Below are 12,347 nucleotides of genomic sequence, written 5' to 3'. Positions count from 1 at the left end.
TGAAGCTCTTGGCATTGGCACAGCAGTAATTATATCAATTTACCAGCCCCTCAACCCCCCTTCCTTCTTTATTTGACTTAGAGGTGCTGAACACCCCACGTGTGCTGCAGAGATTTATTCACGAGCTAAAACAATCTTCAATGCCATCAGAGCAAGGTAATCCACGGGCAGGTGGCAGCATGCACATGGCGGCGAGCTTCATAGAGATGCCGCGCTTGTAGATTGTGCAGGTGTTCCACTCTGCTGTTCCACCAAGCAAAAAGAAAAAAAAAAAAAAAAACACGGCTTGGCTAGAAAGGGAAACTTAATTACAGTAAATTCTGGGAGATAGTTTTACCATTATCATGAAAAAAGACACCCTGCACACATACACCACAGCCTCCAGTACTACACTTTATATTTATAGAAATTACACAACAGCCCAGACCACAGTGCGGCTGAGTGAAAACCAAAGTCTGAAGCTAAATGCTTCTCTGGCTCACAGCCCACAATCCGCTGTGATTTTCTATAAATGATGATAGGCAATTTCATACTTTAATTTTTACTGGATTTCTGTTTTTCTGCCTGACTGTGTTTAACATCCACAACATGAGCAAATGAACATACATCGTGGAGGACATCCTTAACGACTTAAAAAAGAAGCTTTAGAACCTTTTCATTTGTCATGAATATCAGCAAAGAAGTGTTATTGTGTGGCAATAATGGAACCTCCCACTTCACAATACCCCCCACCTCCTGGCTCTAACAGGCTCTGACATTTCTGCAACTAAAACAAATGCCCCTCTACCTGTGCCATGTCTGATCTAGCAAACATTCTATGATTGTGCTGGACTGTGAGGGTCAAGGGGTTGGAGGTCTGGGCGGGACTTGTGTCTTCAAATCCCTTTGACTTCCCCCCATGGTGATATATAGGTACTAAATGTCATATGTGACCATATGAGACATCTTCCTCCCAGCAGCCACCTCCCTCCACAGTTCCCTTGTGCCCCCCCCCAGATCCCCTGTATAATAGATGAGTACCTCAAGCTGAACAAGAACATAAAAATGTCAGATTTAGGTGGAATTCTTACTTTGACCTCTCTAGAGATTTATGCCGCTCTGCATACTGAGAAAGCGAGACCCCACCAAACAACTGTGACAAAATGCTTGAGGAAAGCACCTTTCGTTAAAAGTCAATGCCTAAGACAAACAGAAGAGCTCTGAAAATGTGCCGTTGATTTTTCTACGCTGCTCGAGACTATCTTCAGAAACCATCGCCATTCAATCAATCTCAGAGTCTAATTTCTGCTCAGAAAAGAGGCCAAATATTCCTTTTAACCGTGGCTTCCATTCCAAGTTGGAATCAGACCTTGCTCCAAAGTCTTTGGCCCACAAGTTTTAGTTAGTGGAAGTACCACCAGCCAGTAACCTGTATACTACTGTAACTATTTTTCTTCTCTGATGCAATTATTGTCAAGTTAAATTTACTCATTCAGCTGACAATTTTCTCCAAAGCAATTCTTTACCAATTTATACACCTGGACAACTTTTTACTGGCACAAGTTAGGGTAAGGACCTTGCTCAAAGGTACTACAGCTGAAGGGGGGATTCAAGCCTACAACCTTTGCAGCTTAAGGCAGCAGCTGTTACCACTACACTACCAGCTGTCACTAGTACCAACCAAAAATCTTAAAAATGTATTATCCTGCCAAGGGTAAGCTACTTTGCATCTACATTGCGTGGTTCCAATTTCTATAAAAAAGAAGGAAAATGTGAATATTTCAATGCCTGAATGAACTCCAGCCTTTTACTCTCCAGTTTACTCTGCATACAGTTTGTTTCATTTTATTCCAGCAACAGAGAAGGAAAAAGCACATGCACTTTACAATGTGAGCATAAAGAAGAATCCCAACAAATTTTATTTCGGTGTCAACCAATATACATTTCCCTTGTGCTTTACACTCAGTGGTAATGAAAGAGTACCAGCTATGCCAATGCATAATGTGCTTATTGCAAGTTCTGCTGGTCAACTAGCACAATGCATGAAAAACAGAAATAAGGTAATTCTCATATCCAGCATTCAAACCTTTTGTTTTCCCTCCACATTCTGCTGTAATTAGGCTTTTTTTCCAAGCAATCTCATAGAAGTTTTTGTGAGAGCATTTCCCCATCTCCCTAAACACTGATCAGATTAATATATTCCTGCTGTAGCTGTGGAAAGGACATGCAGTCCTCGAAAGACCAGATTTCAGAAGGGCTATTCTGTGTAAAACACACATCACCGCTTTTATCTAACAAAGGAATACAATGTCATGCCTCATTTGCAGACTTTCCAAAAATAGTTTACAATCTTTTCAAAACAGTCTTAGTCTGACAGTTTTTCAGCTGCGCATGGTGCCTGAATATAGCACAACCTTTTTTATATTTTACCACATTTGTTGGTTTGCAGACTTTGCTCATGACAGTTCTGAAGTCAAATAACATAAAAGGGTTTTGTATAAATATGCATTGGAGCTCAGCTGTGGAAGGAAAATGCCTTTCTTTCTCTCTTTTATCCATTAGGTTGATTTATGATGAAGGCACATATAGTCACAGCCAGACCTCTGTTTCTTCCAAAAGTTGAGCATTTCAGCTGATCAGAACTGCTCATTGTCTAAAAAAAAGAGGTCCTAAAAGGCTACCCCTTTCCCATGGTAATGCTCACACAACGCGTTCAACAGGAGGAGGAACTTGCCCCATGGGCTAATTCACCGAGGCCTCTCGTACACACTGAAGGCATGCGCTCTGAAGGCTCCTAATAAAAAAGCCATTTCCGTCCTCACATCAAAGGCTGCCATGGCCAGAGAGAAATTCCAACCGACCCCACTACCAGGCAAGTTTCATGCAGATTTACAATACAGCTCCAGTTGCTGATGAATTTTAAAGATGATGTTAAGGTCATCTTTGAGGAATAAGCCAAAGCTGAGCGATATCTTGCTTGCCTCCTTTGGAAGCCACGTTCAAGAGATTCTAAATGTATATATGAAACAGCAAACATTATTAATATTTTGTTTTGAAGAGAATAATTTTGTTCAAGATGACTAGCAAATTCAAATGTTCCTATAGCTGAATAAATGCAGTTAAGATGGTTTATCTCAGGGTACTCCAACAGGGTCTTGAACAGTAACCTTTTAGACTTTGTTCCCAATATTACACTACCAACCGCCTATTTGCTACCCATCCAAACAGCATTTACTATTTACCATAGTTTGAAATCGCAGTGAAAACACTTAATGTTAAAACATAAAAGTTGAATAATGAACCAGCTTGACCAATAATATTGACATTTTTAAACTGAAGACTTTAAATATTGTTCTAGAAAATGACATCTTCTGTAACTGGCTCTGTAGAAACCCTTTCTTTGGATCAATAGTCACTTTTAGACATTATTTTGAACCCAATAGATTTGTTGTGGCCCACGTATTATTTCCCCCAAAAATCACAAGCAACTGATGAATTATCACAGTTTTTGGTGCTTCTTCTCTTGAAGCTCGCATAGAATAAATACACAGACGGGCCCTTCTATTACATGACTGGTGCATTTATGGGGCTGGACAGCCTAAGGTCACTTGAAAGCAGTCATTTTAAATGATCAACTAGACAGAATTCTTTAAATTAAAACAGAGATATCCTACAAAAAAAGTTGTTCCTACAATAAAATATAAACTGTCCCAGGAGGAATTTAGTCTCATTCAAGCACAAGACTAGCAGCAGTTTGAGCTTCTGAACTCACAATACATCACTGCTCAGTGTGTATTGCTGCAAGGAAATTGAAACCAAATCCCAATACATCAGCACTTGGAATGATTATATAGCTTTCCAAAGAGCTGAAAGTGACATTGAATACTTCTAATGAATATTCATGAAGGTTACCTGAAAGTATATGATCATCTTTCCATCTAACCCTCAATTCTATGGGCAGCTACAAAAGTAATGCATTTAAGGCAGAAAAGTGCAGTAACAAAAAAAAAAAAAAAAACAGCGCTTTGCTAACTTTCTGTATTTATAGCTGTTTGCAGTGAAATGCAATTATCAATACCCTGAATTGCACCATGAGTCATGTCAGGAGTCAAACCAAATAAATTAGGGTATGGCATACAGTATGTAACAGAACATTTCAGGATTTTAGTGAACAATGAACATTTTACTAATATCGTATAAAGACAGAATGAGAAAAGAAGCATACTGTGTTGACTCTTTTTCACAAGGATTTGAAGTGTGCTCTGTACTCCCTGTCAAGTCTTCTGAGAAATATTTAATAGACTTCTAAAATTTCCAGCTTTCGGTTAACCTCCTTTGATAGTCATTGTGGTGGCCTACTTTTTCTTTCTTCACTGCTGTGTGAAGACACAAGGACTCTGCCTGCCTCTCGTCATGATTATACCTTCTTCACCTCCTGCTTGTCTTTCAAGCAGATGTCAAGACTTGCAGATTTTTCAACAATTTAAGCGCTTTGTGCATTGATAGCTTATCATTACCTAAAATGACAGAGCTTTTTAGTGTAGAAAGCCTTTAATTTCTTCGCGCCTCCATCAAAGATAACTTTTCTGCACTTTGTACATTTATAAATGAGTCTAAACAGTCTATATCCCAGCCAGATATACAAGGCTTTGAGGCAGGTTTGGAAATAGTCTATGTTACAAGACTGTTTTAGTATAAATTGGACTTGTGTCACCTGGAATTCAGCAAACATCCATGCAAAACTGATTGTCAGTTGAGCTCACTCTCTGGGAAAATGTTCATGAATATGGAAAACTGGACATAGCATCACAATGACATGGGCAAGGGAATAATAGAATTACATGACGACAAAGCAAGGGCAGCCTGCAATGGAGATCACCTTCTTGCATGAACTTACAATAGGAAGCAGTTAAAGAACAACTACAGAGCATACAGTGAAATTATTGACTTTGGGAAGAAAATTGTCAGAGTTGTAGTGGTGGGAATCACTGCTTTCACAGATGAGAGCTTTAAATGATAATAGAGAACAGTCCATACTGTAGCATTCCTTGTCTGCTCAGTGCAAAGTTCTTAAACCATTCTAATAACCATTGAAACCATGTTGTAAACAGAAGAATGTCAATTTACTGTCATCTTTAAAAAAATGTTCATTTGGGATGTCAACAGAAACTTTCAAGGATAACCGTTAGACAGCACAGCTATAGGGTGGTATAAGGCAATGCTATTGGCTTTCCCCAAGGTGCCAAAAATGTTAGCAGTTCCTCTCTGCACAGCTTACGACATCTTGGTCCTCACAGATTCCTCATATCCCCACAAAAGGATGTGACTGAACGCTGCACTTGACACCCATGCTGCCATGTAACACCTGTTTTGCTGTTGCCACATGTACCATAAATTGCGAACCTGATCCTCCCAAGTGGTATAAAGCCCTTAGTTGCCCTAATAGGCATATAAATAACCCAGTTTTCCAGTGCTTGCTTCGATTCCCTCTCCTGCCAAGAGTTATCTCATTGCAGGATTACAGTAGTGGGCAATCTTATCCATTCTCCATATGATTAGGCTTGATACAGGACTGCTAGAAAAGTTATTGTGTTACTCAAAGGGTCAAAGGCTTGCTTTCATGTTCAAGAGCATGTTATTCAATTTTCCTTTTTTTGTATGTGCATTGCATCTCCTTGCCTCATCAGTAAAAGGTAAGCTTGACCATTTGAGGCCACCAGCTCTTCCTTTTTTTGAGTATTGAGGATTAATGACAGTCTGCTGGATGAATCATCAGCCTTAGGTGTATGACTCAAAAGTATATCTTTCTCCAGCTCTTGAGGACTAATGTCCCCTTCCAGCAGTATATGGCTTCAGTCACTTTGCATCTCATGTTTACTTGTTCATTGGGTCTTTGACAGTAGCTTTATTTAGCTTGTATTTCAGAATGAATTGGTGCATTATAGCATATGGAAAGGATATAATGTGTGTACTGAATCTACTGCCCATCTATTCATAACAATCCTGTTTAAAACACAGTCTGAGTCAAATCTCAGATTCAAAATGCATTTTTTGCCTTTCCTCTAACACCATACCAACCTTTGTGCTTTGAGCTATAAATAATGAGAACAGCCAGCTGTCTGGGTGGGTGTCTGAATAGCAGCAAGCGGGACAGTTTTTGGCCAGCAAACCCCTTGCCAATGATATTTTATTTTGTACATGACCCAAGCTGACGGACTTCAACAGCTACTCACAGTGACAAGAGGTTGGGCAGGTCCCATGGAGTCTCACTGGGCAGCTGTTCCAGCTGGTTGTTCTGCAGCATCCTGCATTGAAGGAGATCTCACCTTTATTAGTATGCTATTAATAAGTGATGAGCAAATAGAAAACCAAGGTCCTTCCAATTAATTTAAAGTGAATAATTTCAGAAAAGCACCTATTCTATACCCTATTCTACATCACAGCGGATGATTTTATTTGCTATATAATGGTCAAATCTATTTCAGGCCAAGCATTAGGTGCAAGCCTTCATCAGACAGCAGATGGTATGCCTACACAGTGGCCACGTGATTATATCTCTAAGAAAAATGGTCTATTTAAAACATCCAAGCATGTAAATTAGTAAGGTATCAAACTGAATTATATACAAGTGGAAGACAGCTTGCTTCAAAGCAGGCAATTTTAATTCTATCAACTGTAATAAAATTATTCAGCAGTAATTGTTTACACAGAAGTACAGGATGCAGAGTGGGGTTAGTGAAGGCACTGCAAACCATATCCCAGACTTCAACTGGCCACAAATGATCATGCCATATAATGGTCTAAACGCTGGTTTCGGGAAGGCAGAGGCTAAGGATCGTGTATTGTAGGAAAGTGCGAAAACAAGGCAGCAAGAAGGTGGAGGGTGTTTGTGTCTGTGAGGTGGTGAGCTCCCTGGGTGGGCCGTTGATGTCATACTCCCAGAAACAGGGCAGAAAAAGGCAACAAAGAAGGGAGAGGAAGCAGGCGCGACAAAGGCCAGTGCTTTGAACAAAATGAACAATCGCAGCACGAGACGCGGCGGGGGCAGTCAACAGCACTTAATTACACTGCAGACAGCTTTATCGGGTCCAATCAGCGTGAGTCCCCCACTACATGGACAAAAGAAAGCCTAGGGAATAGGCATGCCATATTGGCGGGGGTGTCTTTATCAAGGCATCAAGGTGCCACAAAAGGCGCCTTGAAACTTCAGTTCACAGAGCCAACATTTAGAAAACTAAGAATAAAGAACATTCGTCACTGTAAATGTACCTCTCCTGCTTTTTGTATTTCTGACTGAAAGAGTACATTTGTGCTTTCATTTAACGTGATATTTATAAACTAACAAAGAAGTAAATGGGAAGACCGTCCCTTGCTGTGCTGTCAAACTGACCCAAACTGAGACTGTGACAAGTAAATCTCTAAGGGCTATTTGTAGCCGGTTGGATTCATCGACTACAAAGAAGACAGAGACAGCTGAAAGAGAGATATTTTGATGTCAAACTGCTCCAAAGACACAGGACAGTAATTCCAAAAGCAAACAGTAGTCGTCTGACTCAGATGGGATACTGAGCCATTTGTCAACAGTCCAGTTTTTGTCTGGGGTCTCAGCTGTTGCTTTCCATTGTGGTTTGAAGGAAAGTAAATTTTAGACTTTTCAGCAATACATATTAGCATTTTTGTGGTTAGAGTGACTGATCTTTGGGAAATGCCTGCATGATGTTTTCATGGTATAAACACCTCAGGTGGGTGTTTAGACTTGTAGATGTGACATCTGGTTATTCACCTACCTCTGTCAATTGGCTCATACATAAGCAAAAGCCACCACTTCCACTCTTCTCTATATAAATAACACTTATTAAACTAGTAGGGGATGCCAATGCATTGTTTACTTTTGGTTTAGTCTCAATAAGATCTGAGAACAGCCTTTCCAGTGGTAGGAGTGAGGAATGGTTGTTCATCAATGCAAAGGAATTTTTTTCCTTGATGCAAATCTCCAGTGTGTTGATGTGACTTGGTTGGTCCCTGATAAATAGTGGAGAGCACAGGTTATGGAGTCACGCCCTACCCCTTATACAACAGGTACAGTGATTGAGGGAATCGGGTGACTGGAGGGAGTCAAGTGAGTAGGAGTTGAACCTGATACATCTTATCCCATGCTATACTTCCGTCTGTTATGTGCTTTCAGACAAAACCTTCTCACTACAGAAAAACAAAGGGAAATCCTATTATTCACTTTTGAGCAGATGGCACGATTTCTTTGTAGAGATTGTAACTGAATACTTGGTCATCATCACCTGGGTTGGGTGGAACAGTATCTGATGGTAACTGTTAAAAAAGTCATTTTGCTATGGTCCTGGAGGTCCTGTCAGTTTGCCAGCTCATCTCACACCACTAAGACCTCAGAAATGAGATGAGTCAGAACAGTAAGTTGAATCAGGTGGCTCACACGATGGTTGGAACAAGAACCTCCATGTCCTTGGAGACTGTAATCCTGATAAAGAGCTTCATTACGGTACTTAGTCAAACATGAGAAAAAACAGCAGTCAACAAAAGAACATCAGGAGATACAGCTCTCCACAGATAGCTTATTTTCCTTCTGAAAGTTTATTTGTAGTGCATTGCAAAAACATGTGGACGTCCACACTGGAGTTACATGTGTTTAGCATTAGACTGCTGGAGGACTATAACAGAAGAGAGCAGTCATTCTATTAAATAGGCATAGCAACTATACATTTACAGAACCATTTATATCATCTGAGCATCTGTCAGTTGTTATAGTTACACTGCACAACATTTGTGCCATTTTTACGTAAGAGGTAATGATCCGAGTAAGTGTGAATGAAGTTTATCAGCCTGTTGTGAAGGATCACATGTAAATTTGTAGCAGAAAAACATGCCTCCTGTGAGTACAATATAGCAGCAGGTGCTGAACTAGATGGGTGATGGAGAAGCTGCCAGTTTAAACCCAAGACAGACACTACTCCAGTAATCTTACGTGAAGCCAATATGTTTCAATAATAATAATAATAATAATAATAATAATAATAATAATAATAATAATAATAATAAAAGTGTACACTTACAGCACTTTCAGGTTATAGAGACCTGTGAAGGCCAGGCCAGGGATCTGCCTCAGGAGGTTCCCAGACAGCCGTCTATTGGGGAGACAGGGAAAAGTTCTGGTTCACTCCCTCGCAGTGACCCATGATGCCTTTAGCAGGCGGCTCTCTGGCAGGTACAGCACAACACAAATCCCCAAGAGTGAAAGCACAGGGAGGAATGCAACTTTCAGCCGAACTCAATGGGTACCTAGCAATGCTCTTGATAGGGGGGCGGGAGGTGCTACTGGCTTAAATTCCTCCACAGCTGGAGTTCAACTTTCTCGACATCTCACTTGCCGGTCTCACCCTAATACCCAGTGTTATTCTTTGAAATGAGCAGGCATACAACTGCCCTTTTATACTAAAATTCACTGTAATTATAATAGCTCATAATCATAAATACTATAATCTGGAACACTCATAAATTACACAATATACAGTATTAGTTCTCATGACTGGACTGGCATCCTGCTCAGGGTGTACCCTGCCTAGCCATACAAACTGTAGTTTTGGGACAGGCTCCAGGTCTCTGTGACCTTGTCTTTGGATATGAGGTTATTTTTAGTGAGTGAAAAGTAAGAAAAGCCCAAAACTAGAAGCTACCAGGAAGCTCCAAGAAATAAGGTGAGATGAACTGGATATTTATCTTTATTGAGAATTTAGATTTTCACACCCAAATATTAATTTAGATTAATTTTGTGTTGCAGTACAAAGTATCATAAAGTTGCTGCTGAACAATTATACTGCCTTTATATTTCATTTTGCAATCAAGTGGATGTCCAGGAAAACACTCAGACCAACATAAAAGAGGGTACCGCTTACAAATTTTCGGAAAGGTTTGTGTCTACAAAACCTAAAAAGAATCAGTTTCTGCAAGTTTTAGAATAACAGCCTGGGTGACATGGTGGCATAGCTAGTAGTGCTGCAGTCTCACAATGCCTGGGTGGGGTGAGAGGACATGGAGTTGATCCCTGCTCAGTCTGTGTGGAGTTTGCATGTTCTCCCCGTGTCTGCGTGGGTTTCTTCTGGGTGCTCTGGTTTCCTCCCACAGTCCAAAGACATGCTGTTCAGGTTCACCCATAGTGTGTGAGTGACAGCAGAGAGAGTGTGTTCCACTGATGTATGGATGAGTGACCATACTATTGTAAGTAGGGTATCTAGCAGTGTAAGTCATCACAGTGAATAAGGTGTGTGGGCTGATAACACTACATAGAATTCATTGGAAGTCGCTTTGGAGAAAAGTGTCCGCAAATTAATAAGTGTAAATAAACCAGAATACAGTCACTACTTGGTTAATGTTAGTGTTGGGTACCAAAAGCACTAATGGTAGCTGCATTAACTGCACAACTGGGGGCACACCCCTCCTATGATTGGTACCATGTTAGTTAAATAAATGTAAAATTAAAATGCATTATTATTGTATTAAAAATTTAACATTGCCATTGAACATTGAAATTAAGGGAAAAAATCCCTAAAATATTTGTGGCACACAGGAACACAGCCACACTCCCCCGCTGGACGATCTTTTGCTTTTCACCCATAATACTTAATGAACTCATGAAGTACAAGAGTCATCACACTGCAGATGTTGATGCGATTGCTGCTGTAAGATACTGCTGTATTTTCTTATGTGTGTGATGCATTGTCTGTTTTGTGTGCTTCATAAAATACTACATGTAAGCAGTGCACATGTGCAAGCAGTGCTTCCTCTACAGAGGCAAATATTACTGCTAGGTTATTCAGTTTTACTACGCTACCACCTGTCCCTAACACTTTGATGTCATATTTTTAAACAATTGCTTAGGGATATTGATCATTTGCCAGGCCAGTTTCTCACCTAGCATCTCTTCAAAGGATTGCCCTCCATAGTACAGTTTTTTGAAGGACAGAAGCAAAAAACATATCCAGCCAGCTGGGTAAATCAACAAATTTTCACTAATAATTACTTTTCTGTGCAAATGAGCCTAATGAATGTTGATGTCTGTTTGCTATTCAGAAAAGTCCTCTACCTGAAGCCTTGGGATTTGCAATTGAAACACAAATGCTCCACTCAGGCTCATTCAAGGGATGCATATCTATTGTACTTTTTTGTAATATTTTTATTGTAAAATGTATTATATAACATAAATTATGCTCACTTGATAAAAGTGTCAGGTAAGAAACATCATAACAGCTATAATAAGATTCAGACAATAAAGAATCAGGCCTCCAGATGTTACAATTATTATGTTAGTGTGTATCTTCTACCTGTGAAATGGCATAGTACAAAGGTACATCTTATGAACATCAACCTTAAGACGGCAGGAAATCAACAAGCTGAGGACGTAGGGCAAGACACACTGATGGACATCTTTTTCTTTTTAGGGAATTGCATTTTCATTCCCAGCTGAATGCTAGTTAGGTCATGTTACACAGCATGTACTTTGACTCAGAGTTATGTCGTTTGTGAAATGTAATTTTAGTTTAATTTCCAATTTAGATTTTCCATTTTAAACAGCTAAATTTCATGACAATTGTTTAAAATGTCCAAATAACTCAATGTAATGGAATGAAATATGAATGAAATGTGTTCCACTCCTAGAACACATAAACAGATTTAATTTCAGAATTTTAGATGCCCTCGCATAAATCAGGAACAGTTCACAGCAATGCAAACTCAGTGGTCTTTGGAAGAGCTCTCCATTATTTTTCTTGTTTCCCCTTTTGCCCAGGCTTCAACTTGTCCTGATTCAAGAATTAGAAAAACAGTATCAAGAGACTCTATTTCAAAGGGTAAAATCCTGAGAACACTCTTGTTTTGGATTGTATTTAAATAAAGGATTTGATGTTCCAGATGAACTTATCAAGAGCAAAAATTCCAGAGAAGTTGTATGAGGTTAACAGCATCACAGTCTGCTTTTTGTTGGCTTTTGGTTGATTATTCTCTCTTTCAAAGGTGTCTTAAAGGAAACGCAGCCTGTGCCAAGCATGAAAAATTTCAACAAAATTGGTTTTATTAGAAACACATTTGTACCATATGTGGATCATAGAGCAGAAGTTCAGAAACCTCCTTTGCAGTTAAAACACTCTTGTTCAATCGATAAAGTAATGTTTGATACTAACCTCTACTGAGACCACCCCAAGTGACAGGCAGAACTGGAATCACCAAGCAAATGACCACTGTGTTTTTTATTTTCTATTTTTTTATTTTACAAAGGAATGGTGATGAAAAATATTGATATTAACCATCATTTTGATGAAATACTGTGTTAGATGAGTAACTTTGGA

General features: G+C 39.5%; 1 protein-coding gene across 1 annotated transcript in view; it reads right to left on the bottom strand.

Annotated features, from left to right (window-relative positions):
- Positions 1-12,347, bottom strand: part of lgr6 (leucine-rich repeat containing G protein-coupled receptor 6) — an 85,377-nt gene that overhangs the window by 19,375 nt on the left and 53,655 nt on the right. Inside the window, exons 3-4 of the mRNA XM_018760278.2 lie at positions 9,063-9,134; positions 6,213-6,284 (exon numbers count right to left, since the gene is read on the bottom strand). Coding sequence (XP_018615794.2) covers positions 6,213-6,284; positions 9,063-9,134 — 144 coding nt within the window. The remainder of the gene's footprint in view (positions 1-6,212; positions 6,285-9,062; positions 9,135-12,347) is intronic.

Source organism: Scleropages formosus, chromosome 19 (genome assembly GCF_900964775.1).
Source record: "Scleropages formosus chromosome 19, fSclFor1.1, whole genome shotgun sequence".
Taxonomy (NCBI): domain Eukaryota; kingdom Metazoa; phylum Chordata; class Actinopteri; order Osteoglossiformes; family Osteoglossidae; genus Scleropages; species Scleropages formosus.
The sequence above is the reverse complement of the archived record's forward strand: the minus strand, read 5'-3'. Positions and strand labels throughout refer to the sequence as shown.